A 19956-nucleotide genomic window follows, 5' to 3' on the forward strand; every position below is an offset into this window, starting at 1 on the left:
GGGGGCCGCGCGCGCAGGCGCTGTCGCCTGCTGCCGCCTGGGGCCGCGCTGCAGCCTGGGAGCGCGCTGGGCAGCGCGGGCGGCGGCGCGGGAGGAGCTGCGGCGCGGCGCAGGTGAGGTCGCGGTGGGACGGGGCGAGCGCGGGGTGCGGTGCTCTGGCGGCGCCGTCCCGCAGCCACATCCCCACCCCTGTGGTCCGCGGGCGGCTTGGCCGCGCGGGGTGGCGAGGCGAGGCGTGGGGGAGCGCACCCTGATGGAGTCAAGGCCTCGCTTGCAACTTGGGGGCGGTGCAGAGGCGGGTGTTGAGGCTCAGGGGGGCTGCTCTGCCTCGGCGCCTCCTGCGGTGCGGCCTCGGGACCCGCTCCAGGGCGGGGCCGTGCTGCCGGCCGGGCCGCCGGCGTGGTGCGGCCGCTCCAAGGGAGTCGCCGGAACGAGCAGCCTTCGGGTGTTGGAAAGGCTCAGCGTTGAGAGTCGAATAAAAGTGCCCCGAAGGGTGTAAGAGCTGCGCTGTAGAGGCTGCTGTCAGTGCGTGGATTAAGGTCGTTGCTAAGTTGTGTGCGGCTAGTGGGTAACGGAGCAATCTGACTTTATACACTTCAGCAGGATGCTTTAGAGTGGCAGAGAACAAACAGCCAGATTTCATGTTAGATTTTCACCTGCGTGAGAATACTGTTTTAGTCAGACATAGGAAAAAGAAAAGTTCGGCAGATTGCAAGGTATTTTTTTGCATATTTTCAAGTATCTTGTTCTAGCTACCTAGAAATGCTAGGCTCTATGAAATACTTGATGCCCAAGTTGCACGAAATTAACAGACTGAATATTACAGTGGTAGTTCGGCATGAGACAACAGTTGAAGGTGGAAAAGAACATAGTAAGCTGGAAACATGATGAAAGCTATGTACTTTTGGCTTCACTGAATGTTTCTTTTGTTTTGTTTCAAATAGACCTAATATTTGTTTCAAATACGTTGCTCAGGATAATTATGTCACCACCTGTGCATGAACTAGGGCGAAGCAAACTGCTGCAGCAGGGCATCTACTCAGCTGCTTATTCCTGAGCATGTAAAAATATTTCTACTTTGGTAGTATTAGTTCAGTCGTAATTGTGCAGTGTGTTTTTCCATATCTTTGAGATCCTTCTCTGTAATTATGGATGGCACATTGTACCACAGAAACCATTAGCTTTGTTTATCAATTTTTATATTGTTGTGCTACTAGGTTATTGCACAGGTGTGAAAAATAATATTAAATAAAGCATGTCAAATAACCTAGACCTTTTTCTTCTTTAAAAGCATTATGTGTAGTATCTCTACAAATTGCTTATTTATGTTTCCATGAGGCTTGTAACAGATCCTGAAGCTTGCCATCAAGAGGTTATGGTTAGCAACCATTTATAACTCTCTTTGTCTAAGTTTGTATTTAGCTTATCATGAGTTACTCAATCATGATTGTTTTCAAAACATGTTTCCTTCATCCTTTCAGATTTTTGTGCTGTGAACTGTACACATGTGGGGTTTCTTTTTTCTTTTTTCTGAATTGTAACCAAAATTTTTTTAAGGTTACTTTTTAATTGTGACTTGATATTTTTGTGATAATAAAGTTTCTTTCACTTAAGACAACAAAATGGAGACAGCGAAATTTATTAAGACAATCAAGTATTAATAATTATTAAACAGTGTTTTAGGGACTTTCTTGCAATTTCAGGATTATCATTGACTTGTTGGGTGTTTTACCTTATATTTAGTTAGGAAAATGTGAATTGCTGTTTGTTATTATATACTTTGTTTTATCTGAATAATATGGCTTCCCTTCATTTTTTCAAAGACATTTAAACTGTGTTTCTTCTTAGTGTTTAATGTTCCTACTATACTATTGGGAAGTCTGACTGGCACATAAGTCAGACTTGTTATTTTTGAAGTAGCCAGCTTCCTTCACTGCATACTTCCAACTTCTTTTTAGAAGGCTTTTTTCCTTGAATTTTGGCAGATTATGATGAGTGCACCAAGTAAAGCAATAGAACTGCAGCTGCAAGTGAAGCAAAATGCTGAAGAGCTGCAGGATTTTGTGAGAGAATTGGAGAGCTGGGAAAAAGATATTAAAGAAGTGGATTCTGAACTCAGGAAACAGAGTGGGGTCCCAGAAGAGGTAAAAAAACACAAGACCAGTGTCAACTCAGCTATTCATACTGTGATAGTGTTTATAATAATTATGTTTTATGTTAGCAAAATTACATTTTTTTACTTAAAATATCTGAATAGAAGGCATAAACTAATCCATGATGTGTTCTTCACCTCAAGTAATCGAGAGATTTCTCTGTGAACTGCACCACTAACAGAGCTATGGGGCAGTAGCCTTTGAAGGTGATGAGGCCAGTACATTTTTTATCGGTTCCAGGTAGATCTATGAGAATGTTTCTATTTACAGCATCAGTATTGGTAATTTACTGCTGACATTTAGTATATTGAAGTGATTCTTCAGTGATACTCTGATATGAGTTGTCTTCTAAAACTGAGTTTTATATCATACATGTAATATATACTATTAAGTGTTGAAAAATTTATGCTTGTAGTTCTTAATGGTTTTCTAGAGCTCATGAGAACAGCTTGCTGGATGAATTTCTAAAAATAAAACTAGCCAGTAGATAGAATCTGTCTAGATACAGGTGCTGTAGATTCTTCAGTGCAAGTGATTTTCACACATCTGTTTCATAAAAAGTTGCTTAATTCTGTTTAGAATTTACCACCAATTCGAAACAAGGCTTTTAAGGAAAAGAAGAAAACCAAAAATAAAGTCCCTTCAAAGATAACGTCTGAGGAAAACAAGAAAAACAAGATCAAGTCTTACGATTATGAAGCGTGGGGGAAACTTGATGTGGTGAGTCTTAAGATTTGCTTTGTTGCCAGAGTCCTGTCCCCAGTTGATTCTGTGTTAAATAAAATTTTGTTACAGTGCTGAGAATTCAGTCCATTAGTCAGTATCTTATTGTGCTGGGTATTGTATGGACATAAGGTAGCTTTCTCCCAAAAAGGTTACATGTTCATTTGGAATATTGATAAATATTTGGTTTTCTATTGACTGTGCTTTCATCCAGCAGATTGAATTTGAGTTTAAGGGGAAAAAAAACTTGTTTTAACAATAGACCTATTAAAAGGTCATAATTATAGTAGAATATAAGACTAAGCACAACTGTCAGTATTGGAGGACACATTAATAAAATCTTACTTGTATATTTTGCACTGTTAAATTATAATGAAGACAACACTTTTGAGTTTTTATTTTTTAAAATTCCAGGATAAAATACTTGAAGAACTTGATAAAGAAGATAGTACTCATGACTCTGTATCTCCAGAATCAGACTCTGAAGAAGATGGAATTCATGTAGATGCTGAAAAGGCTCTTGCAGAGAAGGAAAAGGTTATAGAATTATGGATGCTTATTATTTATAAAGAAAAAAAATAAGTATAGGAGTATTTGCAATTTTCTTTTAAAAGATCATCTACTGAGACTACACATCTGGTAAAAGAATTGCCTATTTGGAAGTCTTCCTGTCTTGTTTCCCTGCTCATTATTCCAAAATAGAAAATTCTCACTGCAGTTCTATTCCTTCTCATTGTCAATAGCAGCAAGCGTGGCAGAGTCTAATTAATGTATGCCTGTGATGACAAATGTATTGGGGATTATTTGCTTTGAGAAGTTGAATGGCTGTATAGAATTGATATATAGAGCAAACTGTTTTTTACCTGAACACAACATCTGAATGCCCCAAACTTAATCTGCAAAAACTTAAAAATACTCCTTTTGTGAGACCAGTACATCTGGGAATGATGGGTGAACTTCATTGCTTTAATAATGGCAAGTTTATACCGCTTCAGTTTTACCTAATAAGGTAGGATATAGAAAGAGATCTATCTCAGGCTTTGTTGCCATGAAAAAGAGACTAAGTTGTGTAGCAGCTTCTGTGTTTTTGATAATCTTCTCTGTTTGTAAGCAATCACCTAACCCATCTGCCAGTCAATATTAGAAATACTAGAAATAGTAGTTCTAGCTTTGGTTTGGGTTTTTGTGGGGTGAGTTGTCTGTTTGTTTTAAATTGTCTATGTGGGTGATATTTGTGTTGTATTCCTGCTGCTGTGGGAATTCCTTCACGTGTAATCTGCAGTCTACACTGAGAAGCTGAGGTATCTTTGGCTATTGTTATCTTGGCTGCAGTGAGGTCGTTGAGGGTGCATGAGGTAAAAGCTGTGTCCCAGAGGAGGCAGAAATGAGAATGTTGACTTGGAAAGTGAAGATGCCAAACCTAGTTACTAAAAACTTTAAAAAGCCCCATTCGGTAATTTTAGTAGCTATGTACGTCCTTGTTGCGTGTTTCTGGAAATGACCTAGAGATACTGAAAATTAATATTTTATAGCCCTGTGTTATAGAATATATCATGAAAATTACTTAATATGGTGCACTTAGAATATAATAGTTAGCGTATTTCATGAGAAATGTTGAACAAAAATATTGAAGCATTTCTAGAATACTTTGATTTTTTTAAGGGTTTTTAATAAGCAATGTGTCTGCCAATGTACAGTAACTTGCTGAAAATGCTTTTTTCTATTCACAGGGTAATAACTACTTTAAACAAGGAAACTTTGATGAAGCTATAAAATGCTATACTAGAGGGATGCATTCTGATCCATACAATCCAATATTGCCCACAAACAGAGCATCAGCTTTTTATAGAATGAAAAAGTAAGACTTGCATTGTTAAATCTCTTAATATTTGTGTATTTGAAATACTACCTTCAGATTTTTGGTCTAGTTTTAATTCTTGATTTATACGTTATGCTGTGATTCAGTCTGTGTAAGGCCATTGTTGCAACCTGCCTTCCAGTTTCATAGTAAAATAGGAATTGGCAGGAGAAGCAATCTGGTAGTCTCCTGTATCAATTCTTCCTTGTCTTGCACACTAACAGTTCACCATCTTCTGTGTTAACAGTGTAAGACTTGAAGAAAAAAGAGGAAGTTAAACTGCCTTTCACATTCAGTGAGCTCTATTTTTAAGGCTTTCATTTGTTTTGGTGAAGAAAGGATACAGGGGAATTGGTTATTCTTTCTGTGGCAGTAGAGATTCTTTACTGCTGTTTTCCTTTCTTATTTTAATGTATTTGGAATCAAGGAGTGTGTAGGTACTTGGTTTGAACCCCTTCTGAAGCATGTAAGATTCCCATGTTATCAAAAACCTGGTGAGGCTCAGAGTAGGATGAACTGCTGAAATTTTGGGGTTTGTAACCTAGATGTGTCCAACTGCTTTTTTTTTTTTCATAGGTTTTCTGTTGCAGAATCTGACTGCAATTTAGCACTTGCTTTAGATAAAAATTATGTAAAGGCTTATGCGAGAAGAGGGGCCGCTCGCTTTGCTTTGAAAAATCTTCAAGGTGCTAAAGAAGGTGGGTCTTTTTTAAATTCTTTTCTTAAAATACAAATTTATGTGATCTGCTTCTTTGATATAGGATTTTAATTTTTGTTTCCTATAAACAAAGAATTTAAATACTATGTTGCATATTCTTCTGGCGAGGTAAAATTCAAGTAGCAAGTCCCAATTATAGCGGTAGATGTTAGTAGTTCTTGAATAATTCAGCTTTAACTGTTCTAGAATGATGTATTCCTCGAAATATTTCAGGCTTCTTGGGTAATTACAAAAAAGGTTTGTCTCAAAAGAATGCTCTGCTTACTGGTCTGTGCTTTCTACCTGAAACATACTTTTCTGGTCTTCTGATAGATTATGAAAAAGTTTTGGAGCTGGATGCAAATAATTTGGAAGCAAAAAATGAACTGAAGAAAATTGATCAGGTAAAAAGATCAATAGACCCTAACATAAGTTAATACATCCTATTCAGTTTATATCTGTGTCAGTTTTTATAATGAGAGCTGATTCAATAAATTCTCACATGCTTTTTCTGGCATCTGAAGTTCACCGAGGTCAAAATCTTGAATGGAGTTTCTTTTGGAGAAACTCACACACATGCAAATATCGGTGTAATATTGGATTCCAGACTAAAACTGCATGTGTGCACCATCTGGTGTCTTTTGGACTTTTTGTTTTTGGTTGGTTGGGTTTTGGTGGGTTGGTTGGCTGATTTCTTTTTTTAATTTTCCCCAATTTTCTACCTCCTGTGTTAATGCTTTCTTCAGTCATGCTTAGTATTTTGGTATAAGGAAGCACAGCACAGGAGAGAACTTCTGTGTTCTCTTAGCCATAAAACTGCATTGCTAGCCTGCTTGTCGTCCCACTGATTGCTGTGGTCAACCAAACCAGAAAGTTGTTCTAAGAACAGAACAAAATACTCCTAGTGCAAGTTAGATCCTTTTCATGACAGAGAGAATGTTAATTATGGTGACCTTTGTAAATATAAGCTCACCTGTCACTTCTGTATGAATTTACTTATATCTCTTCAACTGTGTTTTTGACAGTGCTTTGGAAGCTACATCCTTTTCATTTACCCAGCATTATTCTGACTTGCAGTCCCTCAAAGAAATATATTTTCTAGAAACAATTTCAAGTTGTTTTTAAATTGTCTCTTCAATTTATATTTCATTTACAACACAGGCACTGCTGTTAAAAAGATTGGCAGATTTTCTTATCTTAAAAGTTTAGAAATTATTGTAATTTATGTTCTGAAAATGTTTAAGTGGGGAAATACTTACTGAAGGGAAAAATTATGTTTTTACAGGCTCTATCATTAAAAGAAAATTCAGAACAGAAAGAGTTTGAAGATTCAGTCAGAACAGGATTAACAGATGAAGAGAAAAAGCGCATTGAAGACCAGCAGCTCAAGCAGAAGGCAGTTACAGAAAAAGATCTGGTAGGTCACAGGTTCTGGTGGAACAGGAAAAACCCAGCAGAGAAAAAAGTTGTGTTGTGCTGTTAGTTATGCTGCTTTTAGTTATGCAAATGTATAAATTAAACCTGATACTGCTTTGAACTTCATACTTGGAATGTCCTTGATGTTACCTTAATTTTTTCCCATTTTGCCTTCAGGAAGGTGAGTGGGACAGTGAGTTCTGTATGGATTTGTCTGGAGGAATAATTATAAAAGGTGGCTTTTACAGCCCAAATTGTATATGCAAAATTTCAAATACACAGTAAGACAAGTAGAACTTTAACTGCAGTTTACAAAGATTCCATTTCTCCATTATTATAAGCATCTTGATGCTTGCTTGTCCAAGGGGAGTTGTGGACTATTTCTTGTTTTCAAACCTCTGATTACATGATGAATAGGAGTTATAAAAAGGACTTTGGGGGTGCAAGCAACAATGACATGTATTTCTGGATGCATAGTCTTGACTCACAGTTGGCTTATTGATTTCTCCCTCTCACCATTCTTTCAGTAAATAAATAAAGTTACCAACTAAACCATAATTTTTCTGCTCACTTACTTAGGTATGTAGCTCCTGACTTGTTATAGGTATGCTATACTGGTTGTAAAAAGTAATTAGATAAGAATGAAAGTATGGATTAAGGAACAAGAGTTTGACTAGGTCTCAAAAGAGAAATCTCAGTCTAATGCAATAGTTCATTGGCAGCAGAGCTGACTCACTGCAGGATTGTTCCTGGTGACATGGATCCTTGTCAAGTCTGAACTGTGGCCTTTCTGGTTTTTTGTCAGTCAGTAGAGTAGTAGCAGAGAAGATGTGCAGCTTCAAATCAGTACTGAGAAGCAAAAGGTAATTTTAGTCCCCCAGAAACAAGCAAAAAAGTAATGTAATGTTCTTGTATGGAAAACAACAACAACATTTGGACCCAAGTAATATTTAAGGATAAGTTTTATGGATCAGGATAAACATGAATTTGTGAAGTGCATAAAATCATCTTGAAACGGGAATTGTAAATGTTCAGCTTGTGTTTAAATTCATGGGGTACACGGTAGGTTATCCTGCACATCAAGCATAAAGTTAAATAACAAGTTGTAGACTTACAAGTCTGCATTTGAACTATGCATGTAGCAAAGTTTTTTTTTATCCTTGAAATATTAGAAAGTATTAAGATAGTTTTTGTATTCTGCCTCCAAACTTAGATAGGAAAAAATGTGCTGTAACTCTCTGCCCTGATGTGGGTGTTCTTTGCAATTCATCTTCATAATGTTGTCACCCTCTGCAAAAAAGGATAAGAAAAAGTTAATTGCACTGGATTTTCTCAGTGTTGTTTTTTTTTTTTTTTTTTTCGGACCTAAATATTCCAGGGTAACGGTTATTTCAAAGAAGGAAAGTATGAGGCTGCAATAGAATGTTACACCCGTGGTATCGCAGCAGATGGCACCAATGCACTACTGCCAGCTAACAGAGCCATGGCCTACCTAAAGATTGAGAAGTAAGTGGAACTGTACATGCTGTACTGTTTGTTGTAAATCAAGAGGAATAATGATCCAGCAGATTTTCACTCGAGTTATTGTCACTCCTCATTTTTGTTAGAATTCAGTATAGAATAAATTACATTGAAAGCAGTAAAGGAGAGGGAACAAATCTGTATGTGTGATCTCAAAATGCAATTCGTAGGGAGCAAGTGAGAGAATAAAATAGCACCACTCTGAAATAATGGTTTCTGAAGTTGAATTTTCATTCTTTTATGTGTGCAAAATCCAGTTATTCACCTTTCTGAAAGGAACTGCCCAAACTTTGTCTTTGACTATGAAACCCAGTCTGCTACTAAATATTGCACTGTAAAAAGAAGTGGATTATAGCTTTTGACTTTGGAAGGAATGAATAAAAGCTTTTTCTGGAAATTTTTACATTTTAAAATGTTTTTTTTTTAACTTCACTGATAGAGGGATGTATGTATTGCTTGTTTTTTTTTAATTAAGTTTTATCCAAATAACTCAGAAACTGTACAGAAATTCATGCTTTCCAGCAAATTAGATAAGTTCCGGTTTTTAGGTGTGAACTTTGACTCTGTGATGGTGTGGTAATTTAAAACTTGTAAGCTGGTAGCATGAAGAGCAGAGGGTTATGTTGGTCATCTGTTTTAATGTTACATGGCTGAGTATCTCTAGAGATAGTAGATTGATCTCAAATTACGATAAGATGGGTTGCATGGATAGTATTTCTGACATAACACTTGTAATTTAAAGGACATCAAAATGCAAATCTTCTGTGAAATTCAGAGGAAGCGATACTTTAATTGAATGACCAAGCAAGAAAATTGATTCCCTATGATTGTATCATGGGTCTTTACATTTGAAAGAGGACCAAACATAAAATGCAACAAAAGCTCATTGGTATTCTTACAAACTACTAGTGTTGGTGAGAACAGCAAATAAATATTAATGTGCATAAATTTAATGATAGTTTGAACATGGAGAAGAGGAATGAATGCAAATACTTCATTAAGTACATAGTGGAATCGTGATCTAATGTAACGATATAAATGGGATGAGGAAATTTAATCTTAAAATGAAGCAAATGACATTATTGCAAGGATATTCTGAGTTCTCATTTTGAAATAGTTAAGGACAAGTCACAGAATTCCAAATGCAGAGAAATTTATTCTCATGAATACTTGCTTCTCCTCTCTGGTACCTTTTCTTTGTTTGCAATGGTATTTCTGGTTTTCAGAAGTACAAAGCCATGGTACTAACTTTGATTTTAAGGCTGTTGTTGAATTTTTAAAGTGGTCTCTGCTCTGACAAGCTTTAATGTGTTCTTTTTTCTTTACAGAGTATGTGAATTTTTGTAATCCTAAAAAGAGTCAGCACTTTGTTATGAGATACCAAAAGATACAGCTTAAATTTCAAGGTGCTGAGAAACCATATTTTATGGGAGTTTTTAAATTCACATTTTAGCTCAGTGGTACATTTATGTATGTAGGTAATGAAGATTTACCTTTATATTTTAATTGGTTTGGGTAGCTCTATTGTTTCAGTTGAAATTGCCTCTTGAAATTGATTATTAATTTTGTACTATGCTTTTGCTGAGGTACAAAGAGGCAGAAGATGACTGCACACAAGCTCTGCTCTTAGATGCTTCCTATTCTAAAGCTTTTGCCAGAAGAGGAGCTGCCAGAGTTGCTCTTGGGAAGTTAAAGGAAGCTATTCAAGGTATGATTTTGAAGTAGCCTAAATGTGGTAGGTAATAGATCAGTATAAGGACATCCTGATCTTTTTTTGTTCTGACTTACTGAGATTATCAGTGCAGAAGTTAAGAATTAAGTGGTTTCTCTTGGATTTCACTGAATATGTATAAAAACTCTTGTGTTGGTGCCCACATAATGGGAGGACAGTTTTGTGTGAACAGCTGTTGCTGTTTATAAGTGGTAAGAAATAGTTTGGAAAACTCATTTAAAAGTAGGTCATGATATAGGCATTAGGATGACTTATAAGGGGACAGTGAGGTAGATTGAGAACTGGCTGAACAACAGGTCCCAGGGGGTCTTAATCAGTGACACAGGGTCTAGCTGGAGGCCTGTCACAAGTGGTGTGCCTCAAAGTTCAATACTGAGCCCATTGTGGTTTAATTTGTTCATCATTGACTTGATGAAGGGGCAGATGCCTCCTCAGCAAGTGATGATAGAAAACTTGGAGGAGCAGCCGATACCCCAGAGTGCTGTGAGCCTTCCAGAAAGACCTTGACAGATTAGAGAGGTGGGCAGAGAGGTACCTTCAGAAATCCAAAAGGCAAATGCAAGGGCCTGCACCTGTGGAAGAACAACCCCTGTACCAGCACAGACTCAGGCTGACCTGCTGGGAGAAGGACCTGGTGGACAACAAACTGTCCATGGGCCAGCAATGCTCTTGGGGCCAGGAAGGCCAATGGAATCCTGGGCTGCATTAGGAAGAGCACTGCCAGCAGGTCCAGGGAGGTGATCCTGCCCCTCCACTCAGCCCTGCTGAGGCACATCTGGAGTGCTGTATCCAGTTCTGGGCTCCTCAGTGCAAGAGACATGGAGCTCCTGGAGTGGGTCCTGCAGAGGGTGACAAAGATGTTCAGGGGAATGGAACATCTCTCTCATGAGGAAAGACTGAGGGAGCTGTGCCTGTTCAGTCTTGAGAAGAGATGACTGAGGGGTGACCTCACCAATGTCTATCAGTATCTGAAGGGAAGGTGTCAAAAGGATGGAGCCAGGCTCTTCTCAGTGGTTCTAAGCAATAGGACAAGAGGCAGCAGGTGGAAACTGATGCACAGGGAGTTCCACCTGAATATGAGGAAGAACTTCTTTACTGTGCAGGTGATCAAGCACTGAAACTGATTTCCCAGAGAGGTTGTGGAGTCTCCCTCAGTGGAGATATTCAAAAACTGTCTGGATGCCATCCTGTGCATTGAGTAGGGAGGTTGGACCAGATGACCCACTGGTGGTCCCTTCCAGCCTTGGCCATTCTGTCACTTACCTGCCTTTAATTATTTTTAGAGCTATGAAAGGAAAATAGAAGGTTTAAAATCTGCCACATGTACGTTGTAACTTGAAATATCTACAGTTTGTGTGTTGTTTTTCACTCAGATTTTGAAGCGGTTCTGAAGCTGGAACCTGGAAATAAACAAGCAATAAACGAACTCACGAAAATAAGGAATGTATGTATGCTTATTTGGGTATAGTGGGGTTTTGTTTGTTTAGGAGTTTTTTGTAAGACTATAGTACTAGAAGGTTTTTATTCTTTATTACATTATTTTTAACATACCTTGTATTTGTTCATGAAACACCTGATCTTTTGTACAACTTGGCATTTTTTTTCAGGAATTAGCTGAGAAAGAGCAGCAGACTCACAAAGAATATCCTGCAGTATTGATAAAAGATGCAGAAATCAAAAATATAGTGAAAATGATTGATAATCCATTGCAGATTAAATCAACAGTAAGTTGTTACATGAATTGCTTTCTATAAAGGTGGGAAAAGTAGAGTTTGGAGTTAAAATCTGCTTTCTGTATTGTAGACTAACCCCTGATAGATAGCCTTGCCTGTGGAAAGCTAAAAATACATAAATTTACTCTTTTGATATTTTTCAAGAACATATGCACGCATGGAAATGCTAATGTTCACAGCAGTGGTGGGGTAAGCATTCAGCCTGCAGTACCACCCTCAGCAAACATGGTGTATGCATACGTTTATAATGTGGAATAGGCAGGCAGCCCCAAAACCCTGTCTTGTGCCCATAGGTAACATTGCAGTTGAGACTAAATGAGAGAGAGTTGAGAACCTCTGGGTAAACTTTCCTTCATTTCTACTGCTGTTTACAGTTTTTACAGCAGCCATAGTGGTTATAAGACAAGTTGCCTACTTGTGCCATATGCTGCTTTCACATAGGGCTGCTTTCCAAAGAGTTTTGAGCGTGCATTTTCATCCATGTAAACTGCAGGACAGCTGGATATTGGTTTTCAATAAGCAATGTATTTGGACTATGAATTATCAGTGGTTATAGTCAGATGAATGAGTTATAGATGAAAAAAATGTAATACCAGGTTTCTTTATGTATTAGGCTTCCTCTTTGAGTACATTTAATCTTTATACATTCAGCAATGAGTTGTGTAAATACAAAGAGTGCTCGTACTTTGTATGTGTATGCACTCATGCTATTTGAAAACCTTTGTTTACCCTCATAAGTAATGTAATTCAGATGGATAGTTCTAATAGAAAATGTTTTGGTCCTTTGGGAGAGAGGAGTATTATGTCCTCTCTATACCTAGAAACATTATTTCTTTAAACCTAGATTAATTTATTTTGAAAAGCTGAAATACTATAGACAGTTATATTTATTAAGTGTTCACTTTGGCTGCTAAATTAAGTGAAGATGCTAGGTTGGTTGTATTCCTCTTGTTATTTTGTTAAGGTTTTCTAGATCTCAGTATTTCTAGAGCCATACATACTATGTTCATGTTCAGCAAATGAAGTTCTAAAGTAAGAAGCAATGAGAGCTTTTTTTTAAGACCTGTGATGGTGGTACTAGGCGATGGTCAAAAATAATGGGGATCACACAGAGATTAAATAAGCTGAAGCATTTTAGTATATGGTGGAATTAATTACCTTAGGATGTATGTAATATGGTCAGTCAGCAGGGCTGAGTTACAGGTATTTATTATATCAAAATTTTAAGTTGTGGGCCAAGGCCTGTGTTGTTGGGTATTTTTTTGTTTTGCTAAATTACAAAGTTTTACCACATTATGGGACAAAGTATATGATGGATCATGCCTATTCAACCTTAGTTGAAAAGTATACATTTTTAATTATTACTTGGAAAACAGACTGCATACGGAGATCCTCTAGGGTAAGGATATACTGGTTTATGAGGGTAAAGCAATAAAATTATCATAACAGGCTTTATGTAGATTTTTATGGTTTCCTGGTTTTGCCATTTCCCTTTATGCCAAGTGTCTTCTCTGTGCACCACTGCAGAGGTAACTTAACTGGTTATCATATGCTTATTTTAAGTTACACACAGCTGTGTCTGGAGTCTGTTTAAACACTTAGGTTGAGTCCACATGTGACGTGAGGTTTGTGCTCTGTTTAGAAGCCATTGCAAAGAATAGATATTGAAGAAGTTGATGATGATACATCAGATGGTGACTTTCCCAGCACTACTTTAATCAATAACTGGAGGAATTTGGTGAATGTTGAAGCAACAGAAGCTCTAGATCAGGATGATCGGTTGACTACAGTTGATACTCCAAAAGCAAAGCACTTGAAAATAGAAGAAATCAGTGATACATCACTATTACAGTAAGTATAATAATTCTGATCCTCTTTTTAAAAGGTAAATGTAGTTGAAATATAATCTTAATTTCCAGATGTCTACATGTGGTGAGGTATTGAAGATACTTTGGAGAATCTGAATCGAAAAAGAAATGTTGAAAGAAACTGCAGTCCTTGCACATCTGCCTTTTTACCACTCAGTGGTTGAAACAAATATGGCCTATTTAGTTTCAGGTGGAAAACTCAGACTTACATTGCAAATATAAAGGAATTTGTATTTTTCTGCATGCTGTACTCTTTCTTGCTTGGGCACTCAGTCTTCCCTAGCTGTTTTTACAACTTTGATTTGTTGTTTTTTAGAAGATATTTTGAACAGAGTTCAAGCATTCTTTGTACCCCAGTTGTGTGAGAGAAGAGGAGCAGAGGAGTGTCACCACCCTTTCCTCTGCTGAGGCAGGTGGTAGCTTCAGATGTGCTCAGTTTCTAAGTCACTCTGTGTTAGTTAGACAAACTGAAGTCTGTCTTGCTGAAACTAGACTGAAGTACAGAAGCTTTATCCTTGCTCAGTCTTAGAACTTTTTGTCTGCTGCATCAGCACTGCTTTGTTCTGTTGATATAAAGAATTCTTATTAAAGAACCTGTATGAGAAACACTGGCCTCACACACCTTTTCTAGCTCAGTTAGATGGATTTACTGTGAAGCATTGAAGAAAAAAGTATATTCTTAGCTATTTCTTAATTTCTAAAAAATCAATGGACTTAAATGACAAGTTATAGGACAGAAAATAGATCTGCTGCTATCAATGCTGAAACTAGTTTATCCATTTGACATTGTTACTGCTTTGTATTATGAAATTGCAGAAAATATGTTTTTGTTGTTAGGTATATATGGGAGAAACCTGCTACAAAATGCAGGGTTGTTTTTTCTTTGTTAGGTATCTATGGGAGAAACCTGCTATAAAAGGCAGTTATTTCCAGAAATAAAGTAGAGAGAGGCTGAGTATTTGCAGATGTGGTTTTTTTTAAGAAAAAGTGAATCAAATTTAAAGCTTGTATAATGTGATGGAATTTTAAAATATCTGCTTAAACTAAAACACATTCTTTTCTAAAAAGTTTTCAGTATTTTAGCTTTTAATGAATAGAGAAATCTCCAATTAGGTCTCACTGTAGAATTTCCTTAAAAGTTGATTTGATTTTGTGTTTCAAAATACCTTTGTAGGCAACCTGTAAATGTGAAAGGAATTTCATCAATATTGCATTCATCTTTTCCTGCAAGCAAACAGAGAGAAAAAGAAATTAGAAGGTCATTTATGTCTGCTTCTTCAGTTCCTCCCATTCCTGCAAATTCTTTCCAGCTTGAATCTGACTTCAGAAAGTTGAAAGACTGCCCTGAAAACATGTACTTATACCTGAAGGTAGGAAACATAGAGTATCAACAGTGTTTGGACAGTTTCTTCAACATAGTTGAAGAAACAGTACCCTTAGGTGGAAGGGATACATATGTTTAGAGTGTCTCAAGTGTGCAAGAATGCCTTTACTTAATTGTCTTCACATACTTTTGCGCCTTTTTATTTGCTTTAAATACAGTCTCTGCATTTTTTTTCCAATATAAACCCTTCTTTAAAGACTTTACATTTGTAACTCTATTAAATTCTTAATTTTTCAAATGAGTGCTTCTAGGGCAATTAGATATAGTGGCATTTTTAAACTGAGCAAGTACTTGAAACACAGCAATCTACTTAATGTGTGCTTTTACTTACATATATTTTGAAAAAATCACTTAAAAATTTTTAAGAGAAGTTAGAAATTACCATTAATAAAAAAACCCAAGCAAACAAGCAAAAATAGTTGTTTGATGTTAAATTGTGTGATTTGATTTTTTTGCTTTCATGCACTTCAGCATTGTTCATGACCTTTTGAAAATGCACATGTAATTCTCATTATTCAGTTGTGGGTTTGTTTTTTTTTTTTCTAAAATTAACTTTTAAAAATTTTCCATAGCAAATAGAGCCCTCACTTTATGCAAAGCTTTTTCAGAAGTCCTTAGATCCAGACTTGTTTAACCAGATCCTGAAAATTCTACATGACTTCTACATTGAGTAAGTTTAACTCCTCCTTTGTTTTACATTGCTTATTGGTGTTTTGAAAGGTTTGGGGTTTTTGTGGTGGGAGGAGGTTGTTTTTTTGTTTTGTGTTTGGGGGTTTTTTATGTTCTCTCTAGTCCCAACCTCAGGCTTACAAAATTGTTTCCAGCACACAGCATTACATGAGCATAATGAAATAATTGGAATTACTCAATAGTTGCTTCTTAAGAAGTGAAACTCATCATGAAAAAACAGGTAGAAAAGAAGTGAAAAAATACTTCTACTGAGTGTTGTTGAATTGTGCTTTGCTAAAGAGCATCAGAAACTTGCATTAATTTATATGAAATAACTTTTGTTCATATAATTGTGTGTGTGTTCTGAGAGCACATAAAATTGCACATTGTCTTCTATTTTAACTTTCTAAAGCTGAGAAATTCAGAGGGTTTTGGTTTTATGCCACACTTACTGTGATGCATTCAGACTTAATTATCTGCTAGCATTTTACAGTTGCCTGTAGCAAATGTGTATTGGAGACTGATGTTCTGATAAGACAGGACCTGACAAGTTATTTTTGAAATTTCTATCTATGCTACTGTTTGAGTCCTAAAGTTAATTTTGTCTGTCAGAGGCACTGTACTGCTTTTCTGAATTACACTGTCTGAGGAGCACACACTCAGTGTTTTTCGGTGTTGTTTTATGGAGATAAGCAAGCATAAATAAATGTCTCCTTTCCGTTGGTTTCCTTAAAAAGTAAAATGTCCATCAAATGGGTGAAAAATACTGTCTTAGAGATACAGTCCTGCATTTGGTGATATAACATAAAAAGGCTAGGAAGCTGAAATTGTTTGCTGTAAAGTAAAAGTCCTGTCTCCCTCAAAAAAAAATGTGAAATTATGAAAGAAAAATACAGTTTGCTAGTATTTTTAACAAAGGCAGTGCCTGTTTACTGTTGACCAGAAAAATGTAAAATGAGCACAATCTAGGAATTTTCTGTATGGATGAAAATTAAGGCAGCTGTAATTGGCTCAGCTTTTCAATGAGCTTCCTATGGCCACAGGTGCTGCTTACTTTCACACTACCTGATACATTTAAAATAGTGATGCTACAGCCAGGTGTAAGCTTTAAATCATGTAGTAGGTATTCTGTACATGACCAGCAGCCAATTTGCATCAGTCTAGGTTTTTGTATTTCTTCACTCTTGCTCAGTAGAACAATAATACCTACATAAAGGTTTCTGGATATTGACTTTTTGCTTTGTGAATGGACAAGTGGAAAGACAAAGATAGGGAATATGAAGGAGAGGGGAATTTTATTGGTCCTTTAATTTCTTGTTCCTGAATACTTCAATATTGCTTGCAGCTACTTAATATTTCTAGTCAACAGTGGTTATTTTTATATTTGTAATAATTTTTTTCAGGAAAGAGGAGCCGTCACTCATCCTTGAAATCCTCCAGAGGCTCTCTGAATTAAAAAGATTTGATATGGCAGTAATGTTTATGTCAGGTTCAGAAAAAAAAAGTAAGTAATTTGGTAGTGTCTTTGTAACCTTACTTTGTGATACTGCAGAATCTGGCAAAAATATGTAAAATTTAGCATTATTCTTGTTTATTCTTTGTAATAATCATTTTAGTTGTCTAGCTTTTTATTGTTTTAGAAATTAATATGAATGTCATGTAATTTTTCTTAATACTTTGACTCCTTATTTATTGTTTAGACTAGAAAACTACAGCTAAATCCTCTTATTTTAATCGGAAATACTACTGCATTTTATTCTGATAAAAGAAGCTTTGCTAGCTTGTCAGTTTGTAGTTGGTAATGTTACAAATGTATGAATTTGTATGAAATCCTACATCTGAGATACAAGGTATCCAGATTATAGAGTCTCCACAATTTACAACAATTTCTTGACAAATCCTGACTTTTCTGTTGGCAAAAGAATGAAAACAGAATCTCTAAAGCACTCAGCCTAGTTGTCTGTCCTGTTCTGGAGGCATCAGTCATGTTAGTTTGCAATTTGTCTTAACATAGGCTTGAATTCATGGTTTATAAAAGTGGGTTTTGTCTCAAACTTTTTCTTTATTTAGCACACCAGACAGACTATGTAATAGTGAGACTCTTAAAAGAAAATAATTTCTCCGGGACCATGTAAATATAAATCCATTATCTACAGTTGAGTTTTACTACTTACCATTATATTTAAAACATTTTGAAATGTGAATCTCCTTAAAATAAAGTAACTTGACTTACTGAAGTGCAATGCCTCTTACAAATGTCATTCATGCCTTTACCTGATGTAAGCTTTATCTGCCATTGGCATAGTTTGTTTTCTGCATGCCGTGGCATAGTGTCAAGATTCTAAAGAAACTAAAAGCTGTCTGTTGCCTGGATTATACACCTGTTTTAAGGAAGTGTTGTTAGGCAGCTCCTGGGCATCAAAACAAAGTGAGAGTTTTGATTTGCTACTTGTGTTCATCCTCCCAATAGTTCAAAAATGTATTCGTATTTCAACTGTATAATCCATATGCCCCTTACTCTCACCAAGGAAAGAATTGGACTAATTTACTTTAAGAATGTGAATTACAAAAATAAGAATTCATGTTGGGATTTTCTTTTTCAGTCACACAGGTATTATTTAATCATGTGAACCACATGGGATTAAAAGATGCTTCTGTTGAAGAATTGAAGAAGAAATTCGGCATTTTCTCTTAGCAAGATGGCTGATGTAAATGCCTAGATTTGCACCTTTTTTCATGTGGAAATTAGTTAAGAAGGCTGTAAAGACTGCAGTTTTGTTGCCTTTTATAAATAATGAAACTCTTAAGCTTGGGTTAGCCAAATGGCAAGTGCCTGAAGAGATCATTATTTAGTTATGAAGTACATTTGTTTTCCAGTACCTGAAACAATATGGATCTACATTTTCTTCAGTGGAATCTGTTTGCCTGAAAAACAGTTGGGCAGATGGGCATTCAGGATCTGGACTGTAGATAGAGATCTTTATTAAAAGGAAAATGATATTTATAAACATGTGTTTGGTAAGAATCAAATGCTGTATATTAGAATTATGCATGGGTTTTTTCTTTTAGAAAATAAACTGAATGTTGAATTGAAGATATTATATTTTTAAGGATTTTTTAAATTAAGATGCCTAAATCACTCTTCTGAAAGGATCCATCACATCAGAACTTCTACTCTGCAAAGTGAACCTAAAGTATGATGGCAAGAAAATTCCAGAATTTTTACTTGTGTTTATCTAAAAGTGAAGTTTTAGCATTGGTAGCTGAGAACCTCTGAAGCTATTCCTGTGAACCTCAACTCTAATTGCAGAATAGAAGGAAGACAAATATTGTAGCATTAAACTAAAAGTTTAAAGAAAAACACTTTCTGTCTTCTTTCAAGAGTACTTTTAAAACAATCTGGTGAAACTTAATCCTTGTGGATCAGTTGTTCTGACTGGGTAAACCCCTTAAGGTGACTCAGGAGGCTAAGCAAAATACCTCAACAGTAGAAGAAGGCAAAAGCATGAAATTAACTGAAATTCTTAAATAAGATTGAGCATGAGGCATGATAAGTTTCTTGCACTGCTCACATGACCAGGAGGAAATAACAGCATTTTCTCAAGTATACTCTAACTGTAGTATCCAAGTGGTGGTGTAAGTTTATCTGCTGCCTCTTCCATCCTAGACATGCTAATATCCTGCCAGTTTGCTTTCATCCTGATTCAGCCCTTGTGCTGTGCTGATGCTTTTCTGAAAGTTTTGGTTTGGTAGTTGTGCTTTTTTTCAGAGAAATTATTAAATAGCTATAGCATTCAAAAAGACTTCGAATTCCCAACATGGATTAGTAGGAAAAGGTGTAAATGTTGTCTTCTATGCAGTCAGTATTAGAAAAATAATTTTAAAACATTTGCAGCTACATTTGCATTATGTCCTAGTTCAGATATAATCCAGTTAAAAAAAAAAAAAAAACCAACAAAAAACAACCAAACAAACTGAGCTGCATCCTCAGGCCTGGTAGCAATTGACAGGAATGACATTAGCACTGGGACCCCTAAGGTAGTTTCAAATTAGCCGTGGACCTGAGCACCAGAGCTGGCAGTGCTACTGGGGAATGGAAGAGCCTTTATATAGCACTGCTTACAGGCTGCCTACAGTAAGAATTGTTACTGCTGGGTGTGTCCCAAGTTACTGATACCGGGCTATTTATTCCCCTTATTGTA

At 36.4% G+C, this 19956-nt stretch overlaps 1 protein-coding gene across 2 annotated transcripts; it reads left to right on the forward strand.

Moving 5' to 3' along the window:
* Positions 1-47: 47 nt before the first annotated feature.
* On the forward strand, positions 48-18848 carry RPAP3 (RNA polymerase II associated protein 3). Of its 2 annotated transcripts, none has more exons than XM_053942303.1 (17): positions 48-113; positions 1986-2144; positions 2733-2873; positions 3291-3413; positions 4607-4734; positions 5311-5432; positions 5765-5835; positions 6717-6848; positions 8226-8353; positions 9955-10076; positions 11474-11544; positions 11708-11824; positions 13476-13684; positions 14876-15071; positions 15658-15755; positions 17158-17258; positions 18358-18848. In XM_053942303.1, the coding sequence occupies exons 2-17, from the start codon at positions 1989-1991 to the stop codon at positions 18447-18449; spliced, it is 2007 nt and encodes a 668-aa protein (XP_053798278.1). In that variant the 5' UTR covers positions 48-113; positions 1986-1988; the 3' UTR covers positions 18450-18848. The 2 variants fall into 2 exon arrangements, with proteins under 2 accessions (XP_053798278.1, XP_053798277.1); XM_053942302.1 differs by lacking the exon at positions 48-113 and adding an exon at positions 424-716.
* Positions 18849-19956: the final 1108 nt, after the last annotated feature.

The sequence above is a fragment of the Vidua chalybeata genome, chromosome 5 (assembly GCF_026979565.1).
Source record: "Vidua chalybeata isolate OUT-0048 chromosome 5, bVidCha1 merged haplotype, whole genome shotgun sequence".
Taxonomy (NCBI): Eukaryota; Metazoa; Chordata; class Aves; order Passeriformes; family Viduidae; genus Vidua; species Vidua chalybeata.

What these genes read in the sequence shown, in the direction of transcription:
- RPAP3 (XM_053942302.1), top strand. Translation starts at nt 642, where the DNA reads ATGTTAGATTTTCACCTGCGTGAGAATACTGTTTTAGTCAGACATAGG. An exon ending in AAAGTTCGGCAGATTGCAAG is followed by an intron (nt 717 to 1,985) that starts GTATTTTTTTGC and finishes GAATTTTGGCAG; the next exon opens with ATTATGATGAGTGCACCAAG. An exon ending in CTCTTGCAGAGAAGGAAAAG is followed by an intron (nt 3,414 to 4,606) that starts GTTATAGAATTA and finishes TTCTATTCACAG; the next exon opens with GGTAATAACTACTTTAAACA.